General features: G+C 36.1%; 1 protein-coding gene across 4 annotated transcripts in view; it reads left to right on the forward strand.

Annotated features, from left to right (window-relative positions):
- The first annotated feature begins 2,099 nt into the window (after positions 1-2,099).
- Positions 2,100-26,243, forward strand: part of LOC106867315 (uncharacterized) — a 30,180-nt gene continuing 6,036 nt past the window's right edge. The window contains exons 1-5 of one of the 4 annotated variants that reach the window (XM_089339806.1): positions 2,401-2,498; positions 7,415-7,454; positions 11,162-11,243; positions 15,236-15,739; positions 25,458-25,602. In XM_089339806.1, coding sequence (XP_089195932.1) covers positions 15,271-15,739; positions 25,458-25,602 — 614 coding nt within the window. In that variant the 5' untranslated portion in view covers positions 2,401-2,498; positions 7,415-7,454; positions 11,162-11,243; positions 15,236-15,270. Of the gene's footprint in view, positions 2,499-7,414; positions 7,455-7,576; positions 7,724-11,161; positions 11,244-15,235; positions 15,740-25,457; positions 25,603-26,243 lie in introns of those variants that run through there. The other 3 variants (XM_014912155.3, XM_014912153.2, XM_089339807.1) reach the window with 3 other exon arrangements.

Consider the following 26,243-nt stretch of genomic DNA (forward strand, 5'->3'; position numbering starts at 1 on the left):
AACACTTGTAACAAAGGTTTTTTTTTTTTATGTTTGAACATAATTTATTTTGTTACATTAGTAGAAAAGGTGTTATGCAATACAATTAACGAAAACAATAAGATGAAATAGTGTAATATGACATGTGAGGAAAATGTCTGTCCAAAATTTAACACTTGGGCTGGCTTTTACATATCAAGTAAATATTCAGGTGCTATATCATGTCTTCTTTGATTATACTCAATTGAATATGCAGCAATGAGAACAGCTACATGGAGAGTGTAATTCAAACTTGACTCAAGATACTCTGAACTTTTGGAACTTAAACTGACTGTATTTATTGGCCCTGCACATGGAAAGTTTTAGTTGGGCCACCAAACTATCACATGAACAACAGCCATTCATTGGATAAAATCTCAGTTGCACACATGATCAAACTATGATTGAATTGTGGCATGAGATTCATATGTGGAAAAATGTGGGATCAAATCCAATGCTACACACTTGTAGTGAAACCACCTCTCAGTTATTTATTTACAAATGCGAACATAGCGGGTAACATCTAGCCTTCGGCCCGCCTTGGACCCTGCTGTGTCCATCACCCTGATTGGCACTTATTTGCGCAGCATTTGTCACTGGTTCTGTTTCGCGCCAGGGTGCATACCGACCAATCGTGGTCACGCAAGAGAGTGCTTTTCTGATGTTTCTGGAGTCCCTTTTTTCTCTATGAAATAGCCTGCTTTATCCACACCAGTGTGTCGCGATTTTAGACCTCTCTGAGGTCTGGTCGTTGACTACACAGCTCCAGCCAGTTTCCAGCGACAATGTCAACACCACCGTTCTACTGTCTACTACAGTCTCGTCACCAGTGCCAACATGAAGTCACTATGTACACAAGCTACCAACAGCAACCGCAGCCTTTCTTGACTCTGTTCGTGTGGATTGTTTCCACCATGAAGTAACAGGCAGAACAACCTGTGAGAATCTTCTGTACCAAGTAACCGGTCGCAGCATCGTAGCCTCAACTTCTTCTCACAACATGTGACACTTCAGCTCTGCTATTCGGCCACAACCTCTTATGTACAGACATTCTATCTACTGTGTAACTCAACTATGAACTGGTGTTTTCTTATCTTTGTGTTCACAACGCTTATCGTCCATGTTACAGACTCTTTTCCATGCTCTGTATTTCTCATTCCCTCACACACATATTTATGTATACACACTCTTGTTCACATGACGACCTGTCATATATATTGTGTTATTTATATTGCCGCACACACAGACACACAGTTTACTACACTAATAAAACTTATTATTTATATATATATCTTTAACGGTTGTGTCTCTCTCTTTCCTTGCTGGCATTTCCTCGCATTTCACATGTGAGTTCTTTTATGATATATATTTTGTGTCGACCGTGTGACGCGTTAAAAGGAGCCTGTTCCATTCGTCACCATTCTCCTTTGGTTTGCACGGTTGTTTTCTACTCACTTGTTACTAACTAGTGTTCTTATTTCTTTATTGCCCACAAGGGGCTAAACATAGAGGGGACAAACAATAGATGGGACTGTAATGGGCTATAATAAACTATTGTAACTAGCATAGCACTGACAATGCGAAAAGGAGAGGGATGGAAAAAGATTTTCTGAAACTAGAGGTAGACTAAGGTCCACAAGGCCGAGGATATGGTGGAGGGTGGGAGTTAGACTATAAACTGCCTCAGTAACTAGAAAGAGGAATGTGTACCTTCTGTTTCCACCACTGAAAAGGAAAAAAGGAACGAGTAAATGACCAGCTGTGATATTTGGCCTTTTCTCTAGCCACAAATGTAAAATGAAATAGTTCTGTGTAGGATTGAAACTGGAGCGCAGATCTGGTTTGTTGAAAACTTCCCATTATGCTTCTAACGACTGAAATCTTTAATAAAGGAATTATAAAATTTGAAATACGACTACATGATCAGCGTTGAAATACATTGTTTTAGCCACTTATATGCTCTAACTATGGGTTATAAAATGTCGACCTGGTGTTCTATTTTTACTGACCTTGTAGTTAGCTAACTTCATATTCACGCACACCATTGCAAAATTTATGTAAGCATGAAACCGCAAATTGATAGAGAATAAGATTATGAGATTGTTCGCGATTTATTCAAAGGCCGTAAAAAAAAAATTGAGATGGATTAATTTCGATTGAGAATTGAAACGGCGTACGAATTGGTCTCACAGAGAACTTAACTCTTCACGATTATTTAATTAACCAGGAGTAACTAATATCCGAACTGTTAACTTTTTTAAGTGTAACTTGACGATTTAAGATAAATTATGTTTAGATGTGATCAAACGACTTCGATTTCTTCTACGTAACAACCAACTTCAATAACGTCATCAATGGGAATGATAAACTGCCAACTGCCAATCCAGTCTATTTGAAGGTAATTTTTCGTTCACTAACTCCCTTGTAAATTGTTTCGATTTACTCTATTCACACATCGATCCTAAAGATCAGTGTATAAGGTTAAGTTAACTTATTTTACTATTTAAAGTTGTTATCAACACTTCTTTGTTTTGTATATTTTTATTTGACGTAAAAAAATGCAGTTGTTTTCATCTTTACGGAAAGTTTTGAAAACCAATCTAATTATGCTAAACTCTCAATATTATTGTCATTATTACCATCGTCCTCATTATTATGATTTTTTAATGAAGAGTAATAAAAATGAAATAATTTTTATTATTATCATCCTATCGATACCCTTTCGCTGGTACCGGATCAGAATCGGTTCGATATAATTGACTAATATGCTAAAACATGGGTCATTGTGCCGATATTTGAAATTATTTTTAAGGTTGTTATCACCTTTGTACTTATAAGAAATTATTTTAAAGATCATTATCACTTCACTGATGTCTCTGAGGAAGCATAGACATGACAAGTTCCCATTTTTGCTTTTCTCTTAAATCACTGTCGTCATTAAAGGCCTTAGAATCATCATTATTTTCTAATTGATTTTCGCGCGAACACGAACTAGAGACTTCTGCAAACCACATAGTGAACAACACGTATATAAAATAAATCACTTTGTGAGTGTTTATCCCTGGGTCAGCTCTGACCGAGCAGTCCTATAATGAAAGACGTCCCAGTTGTGAACCCTAAAAAAAAACTAAAAAAAAACACTTGTTTCAATAAATCCATCGAGATTTTGAGAAGTGTCTGTGCGGGGGGCTTATACGAGGCTAATAATTTTACCTTCCATTTCAGTATAACTCTTTTCCTACACCTATGCTAATCTTTCAGCCTTGCCCATTGATTAGATTATTTCAATGTCCCCCGAATCACAACAATGTATCCTCGCATTGTAAGACAATATTGGCTTTTATTTCACGCATTTCGAACGACTATACAGTGGACGGCATAACTACAGCTCTTAGTACACAAGAAAAACATTTACGGAAATTAACTTGCGCAATGTTACACCGCAGAATTTTATTTTAATTGTGATAATGAATCAAGGAGTTTAGTCGTTACCACCAAAATTAATTTCCCTTGCATTTTCTCTCTTTTCTAATATTCAATTAAAAGAGAGAATTTATTACCAACAACGTTAAAACTTTAGTAACTTGATCGATCAGTCATTGAACCAGGATTTTAATTTCATGGTTTTTTGCATATTTGGAATCTTTGTCATCGCAAACATAGGAATCCTGTGAAGAAAAAAAAATCGGAAAGGGTCAGTTTAGGAGGGGGGGATTGTCCTCCAGTTCCACCAATTTTTTTGTTTTTTCTTTCATCGCTCGTTTATGTGGAAGGTGTTTATATGCCATTCAAAAACACAAAAAACCCCGTTAGATTCACTTCAACATTTTAATTTAATTTGTCAAAATATTTTCATCGCTTTGAAACCACAACCTGTTCCTAGTTATGATCAAAAGTGCTTCAGTTGTGACCGTCTCATTTTTTTTCCGCCTTGCATTACATCATTCATTGTGAGTGTCCTTTTCTGATATGATAGAGAGTAAGTTGTAATTTGAAACAGTCCACTGCTATTTATTGCAGATCGAACTTTCTATGCAGAGGAAGGGCCTTTACATAGAAGGCTCGATTTTACTTCTACAAAGAGTCAATGAGACAAACCCAACATGGAGCAAATTTAGTAGTGTTTGTTTATATGCAACCTTATTTAAAAAGAAAGGAAACAGTTCTATGTGTAAAACAAATTTGTTGAGATCTTGCAATGTGTGGGTTTTTATGAGGCTAATAATTTTACATTCCATTTTAGTATCTAAATTAAGGGTCGTATTATACAATATCACTATATTCCCTCTTTTTCTATACATATGTTGATCTAAGTCTTGCTTATTTATTAGACTATTTTCAATGAGGTTGTCAGCAGTTAGTTTTAAAGATCAGACCCTTGCTCTCTAGCTCCTATATTTGTTTTATAAATTTTTAAACACCCATAGAAGGAGTTTTTGTGTACTAATTGTTTGAATAATCTCAGTTGATTGAAAATTTTCAACTTACTATATGAGACAACACTAAACAACTTGCATATGGGAGTCCCACTGCATGGCATCTTGGGCAAGTGTCTTCTACTATAGCCTCGGGCCAACCAAAGCCTTGTGAGTGGATTTGGTAGATGGAAACTGAAAGAAGCTTGTTGTATATATGTATATATATATATATATATGTGTATGCGTTTGTGTGTCTGTGTTTGTCCCCCCCCCCAACATCGCTTGACAACCGATGCTGGTGTGTTTATGTCCCCGTAACTTAGCGGTTCAGCAAAAGAGACCGATAGAATAAGTACTAGGCTTCTAAAGAATAAGTCCTGGGGTCGATTTGCTCGACTAAAGGCGGTGCTCCAGCATGGCCACAGTCAAAAGACTGAAACAAGTAAAAGAGTAAAAGAGAATAGAAATGTGCTTCTTTGGAAACTATGTACATATCCATGCGAGTAACCATTGCTCAAATTTCTTGAATTAAAAATAAACAATTTCATATTTTGATCCTTGTGTGCTAGTTGTAAAACATGTACACACACAGACAGCTCAAAGAGACATCTGCTATGGAAAGCTTTCCAGCCTGTGACTAGATATAGCACTGGTTCGTCCCTTTCCGTCAGTATTACATGAGAATGACAAGAATTCATGTTGTTTCTCCCACTCAAATGCATGACAGGCAGCTGGGTAATGTTAAAAGTTAATTGATTTTTTAAAAATAAACTAACATTGACAATATTATGACTTTTAAACAGAATACAATTAATTCACTCCCATCTTGAAATCATTTTGTATATACAATTCATAGCTTTAATAACACTATTATCAGATTGTTATTCTCATTATCATAAAAAAATTTATTATCTTAAGGACCAAACTAGCATCAAACGGTACCTAAAACACTATAGACCCATTAACAGGAGATAGTTATTCTCTCTTCTTTCATTGTGAGTTCTGCAGTTCTTAATTCTGTGGTGTCAATTTGATTCACTTCTGGAACTGTTTTGTTTCAAGCAAGAAATTTAAAGAAAAAGAAAAAAAAACATTAACATGCAAGCATTTCCCCATCTTCATAAAATAACAGCATTTTTTTTTATGTTAGTAAAATATGTCGAATGAAAACCATCTATTTTACACCTATTTTTATTTATATTCAACAATCTACAGAAAAACTGTACCAGAGCACCCCTGTACATCAACAGATAAATATTACCTCTCATGGGGAGTATAAGTTTAATAGAACATCCACATTTAAGTCAGGATAAATATTACCTCTTGGTATTAATACTATCTCTGTTGCTGATATATATATTTTAACAAGCTCACTGGCTAATTGTGATACCAGTGCCTGTTCAGGCACTTATTCTTTATATCACTGGTGGGGAGAAGAGTTTGCTGCAATCTTCAGTGGTTATGCATCCATCATTGACAAAACCAAGGAAGGTCAAAGTCACGTGATCTGGTGGTCTGGGCTAGTGATATAAACAGAAGTGCATTTTGCACCAAAAGCCAATATGAGATTTTCTCTCATGGTATCTACTGCAGTATAGTTTGTTCTAACAGAACATCTGCATTCAAGTGAGAATAAATAAATAAATATATATATATATATATATATATATATATATATATATATATATATATATATATATATATATATATATATGTATATATATATATTATCAAAATAAGCTACAAGGATATCCAAATTTAATGCAGTATGATCGTTTCATGTGACTCCATTTATTTAAGCAATGTGAACATTACCTCAAATGTAAAATACAGAGCACAAAGATATAGAAATTTACTGAAATTACATATGTCCTTCTGTTGAAATGTAATTTCAGTAAATTTCTATGTCTTTGTGCAGCTGAGGATTGCTCTGCATTTTACATTTGATGTAATGTTCACATTGCTTAAATAAATGAAGTCGCATGAAACGATTGTACTGCATTAACTTTGGATATCCTTGTTGCTTATTTTGATTTTAATCACCTTATTTTGAAATTGTATGGATAATACCATACTTAATTCTGGTGCCGAAACTTAAGTACCATATTCACTTTGAATATATATATATATATATATATATATATATATATATATATATATATATATATATATATATATATACATTATATATATATATATATATATAATGTATATACATTATATATATATATAGGTAAAATAAATTTTAGAGGTAATACTTGATAATTGCAAGCACCAGTATATGCCAGATAGTGGCCGGGGTGAAAGAATGAATTAAAAACGTAAAAATAAAAACAGAACACAAAGGATTCCGTGGTACACGTGTTTCAAGCTTTATGGTCGTTGCATTGAAACATGTGTACCGCGGAATCCTTTGTGTTCTGTTTTTATTTTTACGTTTTTAATTCATTATATATATATATATATATATATATATATATATATATATACAGACAGACAGATTACCAGTACTGAGTCACTTAAGTCACAAGATAAACTCTTGGTTTCAGTTTTAATATTAAAAAAAACAACTATATATACAAGAGACTGATAGGATAAGTACCAGGTTTAAAAAAAAATAAGGTTTCAAAATTGCTGGTAGTTACCACTCAGGTGTGTGTGTACTGGGCAAAGCATGTAACTTTAGGTGGAATCTTCCTGTGATCTTCTCCCACAGATTCATTCCATGTTTCTCACAGAACCCATTAAGCAGATGTGACACTTGCTGACCTCCAGTTGCAGAGAGTTTTTGCCATATTTTTTCCATTCAGACTGCTTTGATGAGCACAGTTTTTGGTAATTGTGTGTGAAACCAATTGGTAAAATTGGATGAAATGGATTTATGATAATGTTTACTTTAAAAATTAACAAATATGTATATATATTTGGTTTTTCTTCGATCACAATCCATATTTATTTTGTCTTTAATATAACTGCAGGTCTCTGCCAGAAAATTGATATGAGCACAGCTTCTGATGTGTGAGTACATTTGTTCCCTTCTATTATTTCTGTTCCACTACCATCATATTGTGTCTCATGTAATTAATGCTATGGGCAGAAGATGGGAATTGTGCACTGCCTCTCCAGCCCCTTGGTATTACTTGTGGAATTATAGATGCGGTGGTGCATCAGCATGGCCGCAGCTCTGAGCTGAAACTTTGAAATGAAATTGAAATGAAATATATATATATGATGGTGGTGTGTTTATGTCCTCGTAACTTAGCAGTTTGGCAAAAGAGACTGATAGAGTAAGTACTAGGCTTACAAAGAATAAGTTCTGGGGTCAATTTGCTTGAATAAAGGTGGTGCTCCAGCATGGCCACAGTCAAATGACTGAAACAAATAAAAGAATAAAAGTATATATATATATCATCATCATCATCATCATCCTCGTTTAACGTCCGCCTTCCATGCTAGCATAGGTTGGATGATTTGACTGAGGACTGGCGAACCAGATGGCTACACCAGGCTCCAATCTGATTTGGCAGAGTTTCTACAGTTGGATGCCCTTCCTAATGCCAACCACTCCAAGAGTGTAGTGGGTGCTTTTACGTGCCACCGGCACGAAGGCCAGTCAGGAGGTACTGGCAACGGCCATGCTCGAAATGGTGTATTTTATGTGCCACCTGCACAAGGGCCAGTCCAGCGGTACTGGCAACGAACTTGCTCGAATGTCTTTTCACGTGCCAGGAAGGCGACGTTGGTAACGGTCATGCTCAAATGGTGCTATTTACGTGCCACCAGCACGGAAGCCAGACAGCTGGTGCTCTGGCAATGATCACGCTCGGACGGTGCTCTTAGTGATTTACTGGTACAGGTGCTATCACAATTTCACTTTTGCTTGCCCCAACAGGTCTTCACAAGCCAAGTTTAGTGCTCAACGAAGACGTTGGCATGGGTGCCAGTCTACAAATTTAGTTCGATTTTGATTTCACTTGCCTCAACAGGTCTTTGGAAGCAGAGTTTAGTGTCCAAAGAAAGAATGTTACGTATAAGTGAGCTGGCTACATCCCTGGCAGAGGCCTTGGATTATGGTCTCACTTGGCTTGCCGGGTCTTCTCACGTACAGCATATATATATATATTATTGACCCTTGGGCCTTTATTATATAATTGTTGAAGAGGACAACAAACATTAAGGAAAGGCAAACATCCCATGTCGTATACAATATTATTTTGGGAAAAAAATTCTAAGTTTTAAGACTGTTTCTGGGATAACCCTGAGTATGGAATACTCTGTCATCAGAGACAGATAAGTAAAAATAGGGAAAATGAGAATGGTATATATTAATGAGACGACGACAGAGGAAGGGAGTAAAAAAATAAGGAGATGGAAAGAAAGAAGGAAAAAGAAGCATCAAAGTTCATAGTTCAACTTTCTGAAGTTATAGAAACAAGAGAATGAGTCCTTAGGTGCAATCTTGCATAGATCCATGAGCATAAGTCCTTAGGTGCAATCCTGCATAGATCCATATGGGTTAAAATCCTGATTTAGTAGACATCCAGAGTAAGAAGATGCGAACATATCAACATTCAATAACAGAATGGTAGCGGAGGTGGCTATTTCCTTTAACCACTTAATAGCCACCTCCACTATCATTCTGTTAACATGGAATCCAGTACAACCTATTGCATGGTCGGGTTGCTGGCGACTCTTGAGGTATTGCTTCTGTGCCGGTATGGGTATATTTTTTAGAGGAAAATTTAATGGGTAAAGTTCCATTTCTTTCAACTGTTTCTTCTTCCTACATATGGAGAGTCACTCAAACTTTCTAAAAAAGGAGTGGGTTACACCAGAGTAAGCGCATGCATGCAAAACAAGGTGGAAAAAGTAGTACTCAAATACCATAGGTAGAGTATTATGCTTTATTAAAAAGCAGCAAAAATATCACAAAAACTGTTCTTCAGAGTTTCACGTTCCCATTCGTCAGACAGTTATGTTTAGAACGGAACAAAAATAAGGTTATATGCATAAATATACAATTAGTTTGATGGATACACATTTGAAAATGGTTTTGTTTCATTGGTCCTTTCAATTAAGGGTCTTTTCAATAACCAGTTGCATGCAATAAGAAATCGCAGTATAAAATCATATTATAAAAAATCGAAGAAAACCCTAAATTAAAAATAGCTTATAAAGAAGAACAAGGCCTGAATATCCAGGGTAAATAATTAGCTGTAAAATATTAATAAATCAATAAATTAAAAGATATATCTGTTTAAAAAAAAATTTATGCGAGATTACTTATGACGAATCTGATTACTTTCTTCCTAAGAATGGGCTTACGGATTACGTAGGTTTTTGTAGATATCAACTTAGATTTACAATTAGATAAATTTAAACCCTACCATAAGCCCAATGAAAAGCTATTAATATAAATATCTATATATTTATACTTAAATATTCATTGTCTGGAAGTCTTAACTTTTTGCTTTCTCTCATTTTGCATGTCTACATATATACATGTTTTGTATTTCAAACCCAAACTGTTATATTTAATATGTCTAATTTGTTTAACTGCATAATTGCCTCTATATATACATATATGTACATATATATGTATATATATTATCATTTAACATCTGTTTTCCATGTTGGCATGGATTGGATGGCTTGACAGGAACTAATAAGGCCAGGTGCCACACCAGGTGCCACACCAGGTTCCATAGTCTGTTTTGGTTTGGTTTTTACAGCTTGATGCTTTTCCTAGGGCCAACCACTCTGCTAAGTGTACTGGGTGCTTTTTTATGGGGTACCTTGGTTTTAGGGTCTCAATTCTGTTGTGGTGAGCAGGTCTTCTCAAGAGCAGCAATGCACCACATATCTCAGTCCTTTGTCATCTCCTTTAAGATTGGTTTTCAAAACTTCAGCCCATATCTTCCCATGTCTCCCTCTTCCACAACATCCCTTCACTTTAAGGGATCATCACTTCTTTATGCAACTCTCCTCATCCATCTGCATCATATGACCAAACCAGCACAGCCTCCTCTCTTGCACTTTGTATATAATTCCTCTATGCCCAGCTTCTCTCTCAATACACCAATGCTCTGTTGCACATGCACACTGACATTACACATCCACCAAAATATACCAGCTTCATTCCTCTCCAGCCTTCGCATATCCTCCGCATTCAGGGCCCATGTCTCATTATCATGCAGCATTGCAGTTTATAGACAAGCATCATACAATTTTCCCTTTACTCAAACAGAGAGAGACTTTTGGTTGTCAACAGAGATAAAAGTCTCTGAACTTTCTCCTTCCTGTTCTTATTCTAGCAATCACACTTTCTGTACAACCTCCTCCACTGCTAATTAGGTCACCTAGGCAGCAAAAATTATCTACAACTTCCAAGGAGCTACCAGGACATTTAAAGAAATCAGTTCCCCATGTAACTGTGGTCTTTATGGCTCCCATACATCTTCCACATACAAACACTACTTTCCCTGTTAACCTTCCAACTATTCCACGATTCCCCTATTCCACAATTCCCCTATTCCACAATTCCCCTATTCCACAGCACCTCTTGCTCTGAGTACACCAAATGGAATTTCTGCCTACATTCTTCCTACATATCAGATAGGGCCATTTATTTGGTGGGTGAATGGTCTTTGCTAAGTTTACTTTAAGAGCCTTAGATTCCAGGTTCTGTTTCCACACCTGGAATTTCTTTTTTAATTTTGTTACAGATTCTTCTATGAGGGCAAGATCATCAGCATATGAGTTCCTATGGGTTTCCAGTCTTCCAGGACAATGAAGAATAGGAGGAGGGTGAGGTTTGACTTTTGGTCGATACCTACCTGTACACTAAATTCATCAGTGTACCCATGGCCAACTCTTACCTTACTAACAGCACCCCTGTACATGGCCTATACTCCTTTTTACAAGCCATTTGTCTATCCCTAGCTTCCCCAGGGACCACCATATCACAGAGCAGGGTTCTCTATTGAAGGCATTATAATTTTAATTTCATTATCTATTTAATTTTTTTACATTTATATTTGTGTGTACGTAAATTTACATGTGTGTACATATGTACAAGTGTGTATGTATGTTTGTATATAGGTCTGTATGTATATATGTATGTCTGTGTTTTTATATATATGTAGATAGATAGTTGTGTGTATATGTATGTATATGTGCGTGTGTATATATATATATACACACACACACACACACACACATACATATCATATACATACATATATATATATGTACAGTATGTGCTTGTGTGTGTGTGTCTGTGTTAACATAGCAAAGCCCAAGGTCCTAGTAAGAAAGATACTGGACAGGACCCTTCACTCTTCTGGTTAATAGCCCTGGTCGATATATAGAAAAGGTGTAAGCAGAAATTCCATTCAGTGTACCTAGTACAAGCTATGAACATTACAAGAGGTGCAATGGAATAGTAGGGAGGTTAAGCTTAACAAAGCAAGTAGTGTTTGTACATGGAAGATGTACAGAAGTCGTAAAGACCACAGATAGATGGGAAACTGATTTCCTTAAATGTCCTGGTGGCTATTTTTGCTGCCTGGGTGACCTAATTAGCAGTGGAAGAGGTTGTAGAGAAAGTATAATTGGTAGAATAAGATTAGGACGGAGAAAGTTCAGAGAGCTTTTACTTCTATTGGCAACCAAAAGTCTCTCTCTGTCTGAGTGAAGGGAAGATTGTATGATGCATGTGCACAAACTGTGATGCAGCATGGTAGTGAGATGTGACCCTGAATGTATAGGACATATGAAGGCTAGAGAGAAACGAAGTTAGTATGCTCCACTGAATGTGTAGCGTCAGTGTGCATGTGCAGTGTCAATGTGCTTGTGCAATGTCAGTGTGCATGTGCAATAGAGCATTGGTATATTGACAGAGAAGTTGTGCATAAGAGGAATTATATGCATTATTAATGATGATGATGATGATGATATAGACAGACACGTGCAGACACACACACCCACACATATGCATACACACTCTCACACACATACATATATACATACACAGGTTTATGTAAAGAATGCATTTCCTATTATATATTATGTAAACCTTAGGTATATGTATTAAATGCTCTCAAAATATCACTATTTGGTTTCGACTTCATTATTACAACTTACACACACACACAACTGCATGTGTGTGTATCTAAAATGGATTACCTGAGGCATGGTTTTTGTTAATTATATATATATATATATATATATATATATATATATTAAATATATACTTTTATAAAACAAATTTTACAAAATATATAGTATCTGTTAACAGTCTTAGCAAAAGGCTCACAGTTGAGTTTTTGTATATATATATGTATAAATGTCTCTTAAAGGATAGAGCTCAAAATCAATGCATTGAAGATACTTTATTGCAGCAACAATTATAATAACAGAAACAACCACAATAAGCCAAACCTATGCACATTTCAATAGGGTATCCCGGATAAATAAACCACATCATAAGATGTCTCGTAAAATATTGTAACAAATTACAACATATTACAAATTTCTGGATACTCAATCTCATCAGGGTCACATTATTGCCATCACCAATACTATTATTAGCAAAACACACACATCATCCAAGAGGGTGAAAGAATAATCGACGGCACGCAACCTACCATCGTTATTTTCTTACAGAATATATATATATATATAACTATATTTAGAAGGTTCTTTGCTATGGTTGGTCAGAGAGTAACTGTTAGTGTCACTTAGCTGTATAGATTACTTATCAGACTCATAAGAGGCACATAATCTCTCTACAACTGGAGGTAGGAAAACGTCTTGGTCAGTTTATTTGGTAAAAAACAATTCTGGAATGAAATTTTACTGGCAATGCCTTGGGGTGAGGTGGAGTTATTTCCCTTAGACTGGTATCCATTATGTCTACTATGGGCCTGCCAAATATGTCTGAGCCTGGCAGCATTTCTCTGGTTGGTAGATGGAGAATTCCATGATTTCAATTCAAATTTCCTCTGATGAGGGTACTGACTAAACCTCTCTTTTTTGAAGTTTAAAAAGGTCCCCAAGTCAAGTGTAAAACTCTGACTAGGGAAATGCTGCCAGACTCAGATGTGTTCAAAAGGCCTGTTGTAGACATAACTGATACTGGTCTAAAGGGAATAACTCCACCTCACCCAAAGCTTTGTTCTGGAATGTTTTGTTTAGCAAATTAACTGACCTTGTCGTTTTCCTCCCTCCAGTTGTAGAGAGGTAATGTGCCTCCAGTCATTTGAGTCTGATGTGTCACCTATACAGCTAAGCACTTTATAGGTGTGAAACCAATGATTTTAGAGTGTGCTTCTTTTTCAGATATATGTACTGTCAGATATATATATATATATATCAACGGCAGCATTTTAATGTCTGTTTTTCCTTGTATAGGCTGGAGTATAATCAGGTTGAAGTCGTAAAAATATCAATTTTTTTTTTTTTTAATAATAACTCTTCTCAGTTATTTACACATTTATTTAACTACTAGTTTTTAGTACTGAATGTATTATACAAGTAATCTCTTTTATCAACTAATGAGATGTTCTTTATACATCATTAGTCACAATGCACTTCCAGTCTTCCTTTGATTGTATCCTCCTCTTCCATTTGAGCCCAAGTTGTTTGAATGTCATTTTCCCATTGTGTTGGAGGTGTCCAACATGTTCTCTTCCAATTTCTTAGACACCACTCCACAACTTCTAAGCCTTAAGACATGTTCTTCACAGCAGAACTTGTGCTATTGGTATTCAACAATCACATCATTCACTCCACCCTGTTTTCAAATTGCCTCATTTCAGATATGCTCTTGCAATGATATTCCTCACATGGATCTTTGCAGGACTCTGTATGTCATAGTCAGTTGTTGCTGTTTGAATGAAAGAACAGCAGTTATTTTAGTAATGATTGAATTAACCCTCTCAGACCTGGGCCCCTGTGTATAACTTTACCCCTCCCCCCACATGAGCTCCTAAGCAAAAAAAAAATAAATAGTTGCATGAGTAATGATTGCAAGCAAACTAATGGACAGAATGAGCTGCATCTTCTTTTTCTATGTGTCTTGTTCATTATTGCTTAACCAGGAATCCAGCAGAGATGACATTTAAGCTATTCCTGCTATAGCAGGAACACAACATGACAGAGTTAATCATTGCTGTTTCCAACATAATGTGATGTTAGACATTAAACCACCAATTTGACACACACAAGCAAAAAAGATGTAATAGTTTTCCTCATATTTGGAGCTTATGATATCCGAACATTTAATTTCATATTTCTAAAGGTGGCAAGCTGCCAGAATCATTTGGGCATCAAATAAAATGCTTTGCAGTGATTCCTCTGACATTTTACATCCAAATTCTGCTAGGATCAACTTCACTCTTCATCCTGGGGTTGATGATATCAACTGATGTCCTCCTCTCAAAACTGCTGGCCTTGTGCCCAAATCAAGCCATTAATGCGGCAGGCTGGTAGAACCATTAGAGTGTTGGAAAAAAATACTTTGCAGCCTCCATTCTAGCCCATTATGTTCTAAGTTCAATTTTCACTGAAATCAACTTTGCTTTGCATCCCTCCAGAGTTGATAAAACAAAGTCCCACTCAAGTATGTGGAGGGGGGTCAATGTAATTGACTAACCCTATCTCCTAAATGTGCAGGCCTTGGGCCAAAATTTGAAACCAATAATATTTTGTATTTCTAAACAAATAAAAAATATTTAGTAGTGAAATTAAATTGTACTTGAGCATATTAACTAGTGCATTGCTACATTTCTTCTAAGAAAATACAAGAGACTGGAGTATAGAAGTATTAGCCATGAGTGAAGACCTACATTCCGACTACTTACGAATATCAAGTCAACTCAGCAAAGTTACTGATGACCTTCACAAAATTCTTAATGAATTCAATTGCATTGCACCAAAGATGGAAAATTCATCATCATTATCACCACAACAACTACAGCCCTCAACATCCTGCACACAATTTAATAAGAGCGATAACTGCACATGCTATAATTCAAGGCATACTGGATATGCAGACTGGTTCCTCAGTCCACTGCACGAACCTTATCACATGCGTTCAGATGACTATATGATTAATCAACATTATAGACCTGGATATCTTGGAGCCCTTTTTGATCTGAAGAATACGACAGACATTAATGAACATAAATTCTCAGAAGAATGTCTTGTGAAATATTTAAATGCTGCCAAGTGCAAAAATCTCTTTGATTGCAAATCTGCTGATCGTAGACTTTTAGATAAAGAAATTTTCAACTTGAATTGTAAGTATTTAATTTCCTCTATAAAAATTCCACCATCATCTGTCATCAGTATGTTCTTTTATTCTTTAACTTATTTTGATCAAAGGGCTGTGGCCAGGCTGGAACCTTGAAGGGTTTAGTTGAACAAATCACACTTATTTTTTAATTACTAATAGTTTTTCTTTCTGTCACTTTTTACTGAACCACTAAATTACAGGAATATAAGCAAAGACTGGTTGTTCAAGCCTTGTGGTTGTTAGGGTACCTAAGATTAAACTCCACAAACTCCACAGTTATTTCAATAAGATGTCAGTCTGGCTGTATGGAACTCTTACAAAGAAGCCATTCATTAATATAATAAGCAGGGTATCCCCCCTTCTCTCCCCCCCTCTCTCTCCAACTCCCAAATGGAATTAACTCTGCTATTGTTGGGTTTATCTTCTTTTGGTTACAATATCTTAATCAGAGTGATTGGTAATATTGGGGAACGTATTTTTGCCACGTGTCTAATTAATTGATAATTAAATAATATTATCGTTATTTTGTTTTGTCTTGGGAGAGTATACAAATTAGAAATTTGTTTTGATTTAATAAAGGTATATATTTTGAAAACTGGTTGTGAGTAGATTCAGTATACAGAAACTGAAAGAAGCTGTCAATTGTGTACATATGTATATATATATATATATATATATATATATATATGTTTTTATTTTTCATTCCCTTTCAAAATTATCCCTACTTTTTGTGGTATGTAGTCTTGCTGCTATTTCTAGTGGGTTAGATGTCCTATTACAGGCATCTCTGTATTTTAAATGAATAATACATAGTCTATTGACTGTTTTTTTACCCTCGCTAGACCACTAGTGGTAAAATAAAATTTCTAAAATTTTCTTTGCTACCCTGTATTTTATATATATATATATATATATATATATATATATATATATATATATATATATATATATAATCCAAAACAATTACAAAGAATACAGAGACTGGTACATCTTCAAATTTTTCTTTTAATTTTAACTGTTGGATGTTACTTTAGATTTGAGTACAGGTGTACTCCAGCCCGTACCATAAATGTAATAACAACCTCAAGTACATCAACTTTAATAGTAATCAATGATTACCCCAAAAGTATAACTGAATCCACTCTATAACATTTCTATCTGTGTCTCTTGACTATTGGCAAATGAAGAAATCTTTAATAAATGAAAAAATATTATAACAATGTATTAGAGGAAACAGGATATAAAGATCAATTGGTATATAGACCAGAGAACCAAATTGCAACGAATACAAATATGAATGGAGCCTGAAGTATTATAGTTAATAACCCATGGAACAGTAATAGCAACACAAAATACCCCATAGGAATATAGTAAAACCAGCAGAAGAAGCCTGGGCTAGGTACACTGGATCTAACCATAAAGTGTGGAACTTAAGAGTAATAAAGATAAACATGTGAATGAAAATATAGTTTAACCCCCTAGTAAAAATAATGGTAAAAGAATTAATAAGCAGGTATTAGGAATGGGAAAAACCCCTTCTGAAATAGAAATACATTGAACACTGATGATGCTGACAAGGGTAATATCAACTCTGCAAACAAGCCCCATGATAAAATGAAATACTCTCACATTGATAAACCTACTCCTTAAAATAATAGAAACTCCTAAGGTAGTTATAATTCAAGGACTACATTGTGGTATAATGCAGTATTTGATAGGCAAATAGCTTCCAACATTTAATGAAATTTTGCATTGCAATTGATAAACACTTTTGTAAATCGAGTAAATAGTTAAATCGAGTAAATAGTTAAATCGAGTAAATACCATAAAATGTTTAATAGGCACAGTATCAGACTGGTGAGAGAATATTGATGATAATAATAAGATAGAATTGAGTATTTGAATTTTTAACTAGAGCTATAACCAAGAGTTTTCAGTCAGCCAAACTGTGACAAAATTAGATAAATGAATGAATAAATGACAATAATGAGTTTGAAAGAGAGGAAGAAAGAGGGAGAATTGGATCAAGCGAAGGGATCTTAAATTTTATTTTTTTCTCTAAACATACAGTGCGGAAGACGAAACTGTGTTTACATAGATAGATAATGAAATAGATAGAATAATGAAATGAAATAAGGTAATTATGATCTGTGCTGAACAAAGAGGTTTAGATGTGTGCTAGGTTGAAAAACAAGGTTGCTTATCTGAAATATGAGGTAGGGGAATCTGAATGAGCTAGTTTATATAGGGTGGAGGGGGGATGGAAGTAAAATGTTAGGAGAAGCAAGTGGTTATCGAAACAGAAAGAGAGAGAGAGAGCAGAGTTAGGCTTGTTGAAGACAGGACACGAGGAGACAGAATTTTGGGATTTAGGGTAACATAATTGAACGAATGGGTTTAATATTGCCATGCACCGGAATAAAAAGAGTAGTTATTCTGATAATGAGATAGAATTGGGCACCGCGAAACAGCAAAACCTCAAGCTGCCGGTGTGAGAGAATATTGATGATAATAATGAGATAGAATTGAGCATTTGAATTCCTAACTAGAGTTATAACTAAGAGTTTTCGGTCAGCCAAACTGTGACAAAATTAGATAAATGAATGAATTATAAATGGGCGTGAAAGAGAGGGAGAATTGGATCGAGTGAAGGGATCTTAAGTTTTTTTTTCTCTAAACATAAGCATGGAAGACGAAACTGTGTTTACATAGATAGATAATGAAATAGATAGAATAAAGAAATGAAGTAATAAGGTAATTATGGTCTGCGCTGAAAAAAGGTTTAGATGTGTGCTAGATTGAAAAACAAGGTTGCTTATCTGAACATCTGGTTTTCTACCTTGTTTGGTGAGGTGTGTGTGTGTATATTTATACACACACACATACACACACACACGCACGCACACACGCACACATACACACACAGACACACATGCAACAAGGATTATCCTCCACACTTCTCTTAGCAAAAGAGAAGGGTCCTGTCAGAGGGCCCTGGTTGATCTGAACTCCTTCCCCTCTCTGGTGAATCACACAATCACTCTGTTAACTGTAGAAAGTGGGATCCCAAGTTTTTCTGTGTTTTTTACAGTGACTATGTCCACCTTCAGAATGACCCATGATATGGCCTCTTTGAAATTCGGACAGTTCCGATGCTCCTTTTGTACGTGGCATGATATTAAACAGTCACATATAGAACCTGAAACATAAAAATGTCATTTGATAAAAAAATATAAACCATTACAAGTTAGAATAAGCATAAAACGATGTTTTATGGGGTTGTCTATTTACTTCTGTCATGTCTGTATGTGTATATATATCATCATCATCATCATTGTTTAACGTCCGCCTTCCATGCTAGCATGGGTTGGATGATTTGACTGAGGACTGGCGAACCAGATGGCTACACCAGGCTCCAATCTGATTTGGCAGAGTTTCTACAGTTGGATGCTCTTCCTAAATGCCAACCACTCCGAGAGTGTAGCGGGTGCTTTTACGTGCCACCGGCACAAAGGCTAGTCAGGTGGTACTGGCAATGGCCACGCTCAAAATGGTGTATTTTATGTGCCAGCAGCACTGGTAACGACCTTGCTTGAATGTTTTTTCACGTGCTACTGGTACAAGTTCCAGTAAGGAGACGCTGGTAACAATCACACTCAAATGGTGCTATTTACATCCCACTGGCATGGAAGCCAGACAGCTGTTCTGGCAATGATCACACTCGGACGGTGCTCTTAGCGCTCCACTGGTACAGGTGCCAACATGATTTCGATTTCACATGCCCCAACAGGTCTTCGCAAGCCGAGTTTAGTGTCCAATGAAGGAGAGGTTGGCATAGGTGCCAGTCATCGAATTTGGTTCGATTTCGATTTCACTTGTCTCAACAGGTCTTTGCAAGCGGAGTTTAGTGTCCCATGAAGGAAAAGTACACATAAGTGAGCTGGCTACAACTGATGCTTCTTAGGTTCAACTTTTCTCTCAAGGTACTTACACTCTGTCAAGTATGCATACTGACATTACACATGTCCTCAGCAGTCACTGCCCATGTTTCACTGCCATGTAGCATGGCTGTTCATACACATGCGTCATACAGTCTGCCTTTTACTCTGAGTGAGAGGCCCTTTGTCACTAGCAGAGGTAGGAGCTCTCTGAACTTTGCCCAGACTATTCTTATTCTAGCAGCTACACTTTCAGCACACCCTCCCCCACTACTGACTTAGTCACCTAGATAACAGAAGCTATCAACTACATCTAGTTTTTTTCCCTGGAATGTGGCAGAAGTTGTTTTCTGCACATTTTCAGTGTTTATTGCTCCTGAACATCTGCCACATACAAAAACTAACTTCCTAATTAGTCTTCCTTTGATATTGCTGCACCTCTTATGTGGCCATAGCTTACACTGGGTACATCTTATGGAGTTTCTACCTACGCCTTTTCTACAGATCAAGCAGGGCCATCTACCTGAAGGGATTTGTGTTTTGTCTACCTTCCTACTTATTAGGACTTTGGTTTTAGCTAGGTTGACTCTAAGGCCCTTCGATTCTAGTCCTTGCTTCTGCACTTGAAACTTCTCCTCTAGTTCTGATAGTGACTCAGCAATTAGCGCAAGGTCGTCAGCATAGAGGAGCTCCCAGGGGCATCCTGTCTTGAATTCCTTTATATATATATATATATATATATATATATATATATATATATATGCTTACACACACACACACACACACACACACACACACACACACACACACACACTCACTCTCTCACAGCTTTGCTGGAACTGAATTATGCTGACACAAGTGGGTCTTTTCGAGAACTGCATATTGCCAGCCACCTCAGTCCTTTGTTATCTCCTCCATAAGGTTCTAGGTCTTGAGACCACTGTTCACCACCTCCTTTTGTTAATTACATCTCCCAAGTAACAAAAGCTATCAACTACTTCAAGTGAGCCATTCAGGTATTTAAGAAAAACTATTAAGAAAAACTGGGTGCTTCTACATACTACTCCAGTACATCAATCACATTCTCAGATAGTCTGTGTGTAATTTCACATCTCTCACATTGTATCCATAGCTCACATTGAGTACAGTATATGGAGTTTATATCTCCTTTTTTGCATATCAAACAAGGCTATTTCCATGAAGGTACCAACTTCCTTTCCTACTTACTAAACTTTCGTCGTTGCTAGGTTTACCTTCAGACCTCTCAATTCTAGGAATGTTTCTATACCTGGAATTTTCTCTCTTATTCCGCTACAGATTCAGCTATGAGAATGAAATATAGGAGTTTCAAAGGATAGCTAGTCTTAAACTCCTCTGTGATAGCCCGTAGGACTATGATGAACAGGAGAGAGTTGAAGGGCTCCTACCTTGATGGACTCCTACCTTGATGGACTCCTACCTTGATGGACTCCTACCTTCATGCTAAATTCGCCACTGAAATTATTGCTGACTCTTGCTTTACTTACTGCATCTTTGTATATAGTTTGTACAACCTTCACAAGTCCGTCATCTACGCTTAGTTTCTTCAGTGACCACCAAATTACTGAACATTGTACCCTGTCAAAAGCTTTCTTCAAATCAATGAAAACCTGTCAAAAGCTTTCTTCAAAATCCCTGTCAAAGCTTTCTTCAAATCAATGAAAACCAAGTATGGTGGTTTAGTCTTAGCCAAGTATTTCTCCTGCATTTGCCTCCCTGAGAAGATTGCATCTGCAGTGCACCTCCTGGGGACAAAACCAAACTGCATCTCATCTAGGTTTATTCTATCATGGATCAATTAGGCATTGATTCTCTGCATGATCTTCATAACCAGGTCTCAAAATTCTGAAACACTTTACACTTGTGATCATGTTGCAGGACACATGTTAACCTTTTCCTATCTACTACACCTTTAGCCAAGTACACCTGTTGCCTAGATGCCCTTCAAGTCATTAGGTAAAGTTCTTTACTACAACCTTCCTTCTAAGTTTTCCAAGCCTGTCTCTTAGCCTTAACTGTCTCAGCCTTATCATTGCACTACCATGTTTCTTTAGTTTGACTGGGATTTTGCTCTAGTCACATTATTATTAGTATGGCTGGGTTCCAACCTGGGTTGCAGCAACAAAGTCCACTCACCACACTTCTTGGTCCATCATCACTGTCTTGAGTGTCTGCAATCAAGTTGTTGATGTAAGGGTGACAATGTTTTCCTCTTTTTACATCATCATGAAGTAGGTTTCACAAGACTAATTTAGATGTCCCTATTTCAAAGTTGCACATGCAGTAACCAGATAGTTGCAGCTGTCTTTACCTGATCTTTCAGCAGGTCTCTATAAAGGCATTCATTTGTCATATGTTGTCATCATTTCACATTTAGAGCCATGCATAGCATTCTTGTGAATCATCCATTTAGCCTGTTTGATAATTTCTTTATCAGTGTCCATGTTTCACTGCTATATAATAGTTCTGATTTGACAGTTGCAATGAACAGCTTGATTTTGATTTGCCTGGGAAATTTGAATTTCCAGACTTTCTTTAGTTTGCGACAGGCTATCCATGCTTGTATCTTCCTGATCTTGATGTCTGCTTCTGAACTGCTCACCCAACTACCTAAGTACTTGAAGTCTTCAGAGCAACATTCAATTTGGAACTACTCAGTTCAGCATCGCTTAATTGGTTGAAAGACATGTATTCAGTCTTCTTGACATTTGTGTGCAGTCCAATTTTAGCAGCTGATGTTTCTACTCTGCTGAGCAGCTGTTGTGCTTGCTCTGTTTCATTAGATATGAGTGTTATATCATCTGTGAAGTCCAGTCTATGATGGTTACTACTGGTACTCTCTGCGATTTTTGCTGGTCTATGTTGAAACCAAGGTCTTCGTCACTGTTGTCTGTAGCCTGCCACATTGCATAATTCAATGCAATTACAATCAGGTAAGATGCAAGGGTATCTCCTTGGAGCACTCCAGGTAGTATTTGAAAGAATTATGTTTCTCTGCCAGATGACAACACACGAGCTCTGGTCTTCTTGTAGGTCAATGGCAAGAACTAGTTCTTTTGGAATGCCATGTGTTCAAAGGATCTTCAACATTTTGTAATGATGGATGCTGTCAGATGCTTTGCTGAAGTCCATGAAGGTTATAATGGCAGGTAGCTGTCTTGATTTAACTCCTATGATACATTTCAGGGCTAAGATCTGAGATGTTGTGGATCTCCCTGGTCTAAATCCATTTTGATTTGGTCTCAGATGACTATCAAGTACCAGAGGAATCCTGTTGAGGCTCATTTGGTTGATGTCTTTGAGTGGAATATTGGACAGTGCAATTCTTCTGTCATTAGTTTCATTGCTGAGGTTTTTTTGACTTTTGGGATTGGTATCAAGTCAATCTTGGATCACTGATCCGGACTTTTCTGGTTCTGCAAGAGCTTATTTGCAAAATCCAGTATCATTTCATTCAGATTGAACCTCTTGATAACTTGAAGGGGAATTCCATTGGGGCCAGCAGCTTTTCCCTCTTTCAATCTATTCTTGGTACTCTGAAGTTCTTCCAAATCAAAGAATCTGGTTTTATATGTAAGATTGTTGAAAACTGGTTGGATCTATACATCTTCATTGCTTACGAAGAGAGACTTTCCAAGCAATTGAATGAAGTTTTGATACCACTTTTAGACATGATTCTCCCTGCTGTTTCTATGGATGATACCCAACTTTGCTGCTTTCTTTCTGCTTATCTCATTAATCAATTTCCTGCAGAATTTGCATCTGCTGTCATGACTAGATCAATCAGCCAGTTAGTTCAATTCCTCTTCCTTAATGTATTCTTCATTAGGATTCTCTTGAAAGCAGTTAAAATGCTCTTTGCACATTCTTCCTGGCTGTAATAACTCTTGGTTCAGTTGATGCTCTTTTCTTTGAACAGCACTTCTTTGATGGTATCTTTTGTTATTTTACTTCCCTGTTAGCTGTGTTGAAGTGTTTGTATAGGTTGGTTATTGACTCTGAGCCATTTTGTAATGCAGCAAATCAGTTCTTTACCGTGACACAGTAGTCACATGTCTGATCTGTAGCCCAAAGTAGCTATTTCATAGAAATTGTCTTCTATACTACCAGTATCTGGATCTTCTTCCCTACTGTTATATGCCTCAGAATTTCTCTGGATCTACTTCTGATTACAGGGTCTTTTAGTTTCAGTACCTTCTTTTTCTGTACTGTCTTCTGTTTTTGTGTCTACTTAGGTTTGATTCTGAAGTCACAAACCAAGGTTTTGGAATTCACAGTAGCTCTTCTGTTCTGTTTCCTGGTGAGAATGTAATCTAACTTATGTGTTCAACAGATGAGTGAGTGATGAGGGTATTGACCATTTTCCTTAAAGTGTGTGTTTTAAATTGTTAGATTAGTTGCATCACAGAATTCCAGAAGCCTTATACTGACCTCATTTCTTGAGCTGTAATCATAAGTATGTCATAAAAGCCATCATCTTGTCATAAAAGCCATCAAGATCAGCTATGATCTTGAGGTTGCTGTCAGCCATTGTTGGGGTAGTCTGCAAAAGTGTCTCAGAGGTGTGGTCCATCAGTTTTTCTGGTAGTCCTGCTTCTGGGGTGTATGACAAAATAAATGTTGCTATTGTGTTGCCTATGGTTAGTCTCAGTTTAATTATTCTATCACACACCCTAACTACCTCAGTTATCTTATCTATATAAATCTGAATTATTGTATTTAGGGGTGAAAGTACATTCCCAACATTACATGTTATATGATGAGTAATACTGTATCTCAGCTATAGACATTAATGAGTTATAAATATTAATGTTTACACTGAGATATGAATATTAAGACATTCACCTCATTTATTATGCATCCCCTTAGAATTTTGGTCTTAATCCACTCATTACTGTATTTCTGTTAAAATACACTGTCTTTGAATTAATTTTTGAAATAAAGAATTTAGTAAAATAACTTTGTAATAATTAATCTGATCTTTTGAACATCAATTAACATGAAATTTTTATAGAAGTTTAACCTTTTAGCATTTAAATTGGCCATATCTGGCCTAAAATTTTCTTCCTGTTTTATATCCAGACTGGCCAGATCTGGCATCTCGCACCTCCCTAACAATGTCATTGTAAAAATAAGCAATCACATCAACGAAATCTCAGAACTATAAGATAATGCATGGTTAATTCAAATCAATGTGAATTAAAAAGCATTACATTTGACAGAGTAATCTGAATGCTAAAGGATTAAATTTAGATCATTTTAAAACAAGAAATTTGTATCAGAACCAGAGGTGGTCACATTTGGGTTGGTATCAAATGGGTTAATTTTGTTAGCTAGCAAGAGAGGAATAAGTAACTTAACCCTTTAGCATTCAGATTACTTTGTCAAATGTAATGCTTATTCATTGACACTGTTTTGAATTAATCATGTATTATCTTGTAGCTTTGGGATTTTGATAATATGATTGTAGATTTTTAGAATGACATTGTAGGGTGGGTGTGAGAGATGGGATCTGGCTGATTTGAGCATAAAACAGGTAGAATATTTGGGCTGAATATGGCTAGTTTGAATGCTAAAGGGTTAAGGAATATATGTCTGTAGCTAAATGTTTTTTCATTTAGGTGCATCAATTTTTGAAATGAAGTAGAGAGAGGGGGGAGGGGGAAGATATAAAGAAAGTGAAAGGAAGTGTGTGCAAAACAAAAGTGACCAGTGTTAAAATAAAGTTCTTGTATGTTACTGTAGCAAATAACAGAGAAGATCAGCTTTTCAATATTAATGTACAAATGGCTAAACTTCGACTTGATAAATTGCATTTAAAAGAAGAAATCCTTTTGGAAACCAAAAGACAACAAGAGTTGGAAAGAACTAGACCACCTCGAAAATTTTGGTAAGGATTCTGTCTCTCTTCAAGACTTCCACTTACTGACTTCTAGAAATTACATATATTCACACATACATGCATACATATATGTATATATATATGTGTGTGTGTGTGTATATAAGTAGGTATTGTTGTTATAATGTTAAACTGTCGTATGTCCAATTTTGGGCAAATGTGTTTTTTTCAATATTTATTTTTGCTTGCATTAGCCAGTTCTTTTGGTCAAACTATTGTATCTCCAGCTGCTTTAGATACCAAGATATCAAAAATTGTCAAAGTGTAGTTCAACGGTTGTGCTATGGAATGGTGAAACTATTTTTGCGTTTTCTGAAAAAGCAATATTTTGGACTTATATGACACTTTTGCATAATAGCAACAGTATGTGTGTGTGTGTGTGTGTGTGCACGTGTTTGTATATATGTGTATGTGTGTTTGTCTGTCTCTGTATGCATGCAGACACATGTGCACACACACACACACACACAGAGTAAATTCCATTGTATATATCCCTTGTTAAGCATGTACAGCTCCAGATCATATATGTGTATGTATCACTCTCTCTATTTGTATGGTTCTCTGTATATAATAATAATAATAATAATAATAATAATAATAATAATAATAATAATAGTCATAATAATCATCCT

Source organism: Octopus bimaculoides, chromosome 22 (assembly GCF_046866305.1).
Source record: "Octopus bimaculoides isolate indiv1 chromosome 22, ASM4686630v1, whole genome shotgun sequence".
Lineage (NCBI taxonomy): Eukaryota > Metazoa > Mollusca > Cephalopoda > Octopoda > Octopodidae > Octopus > Octopus bimaculoides.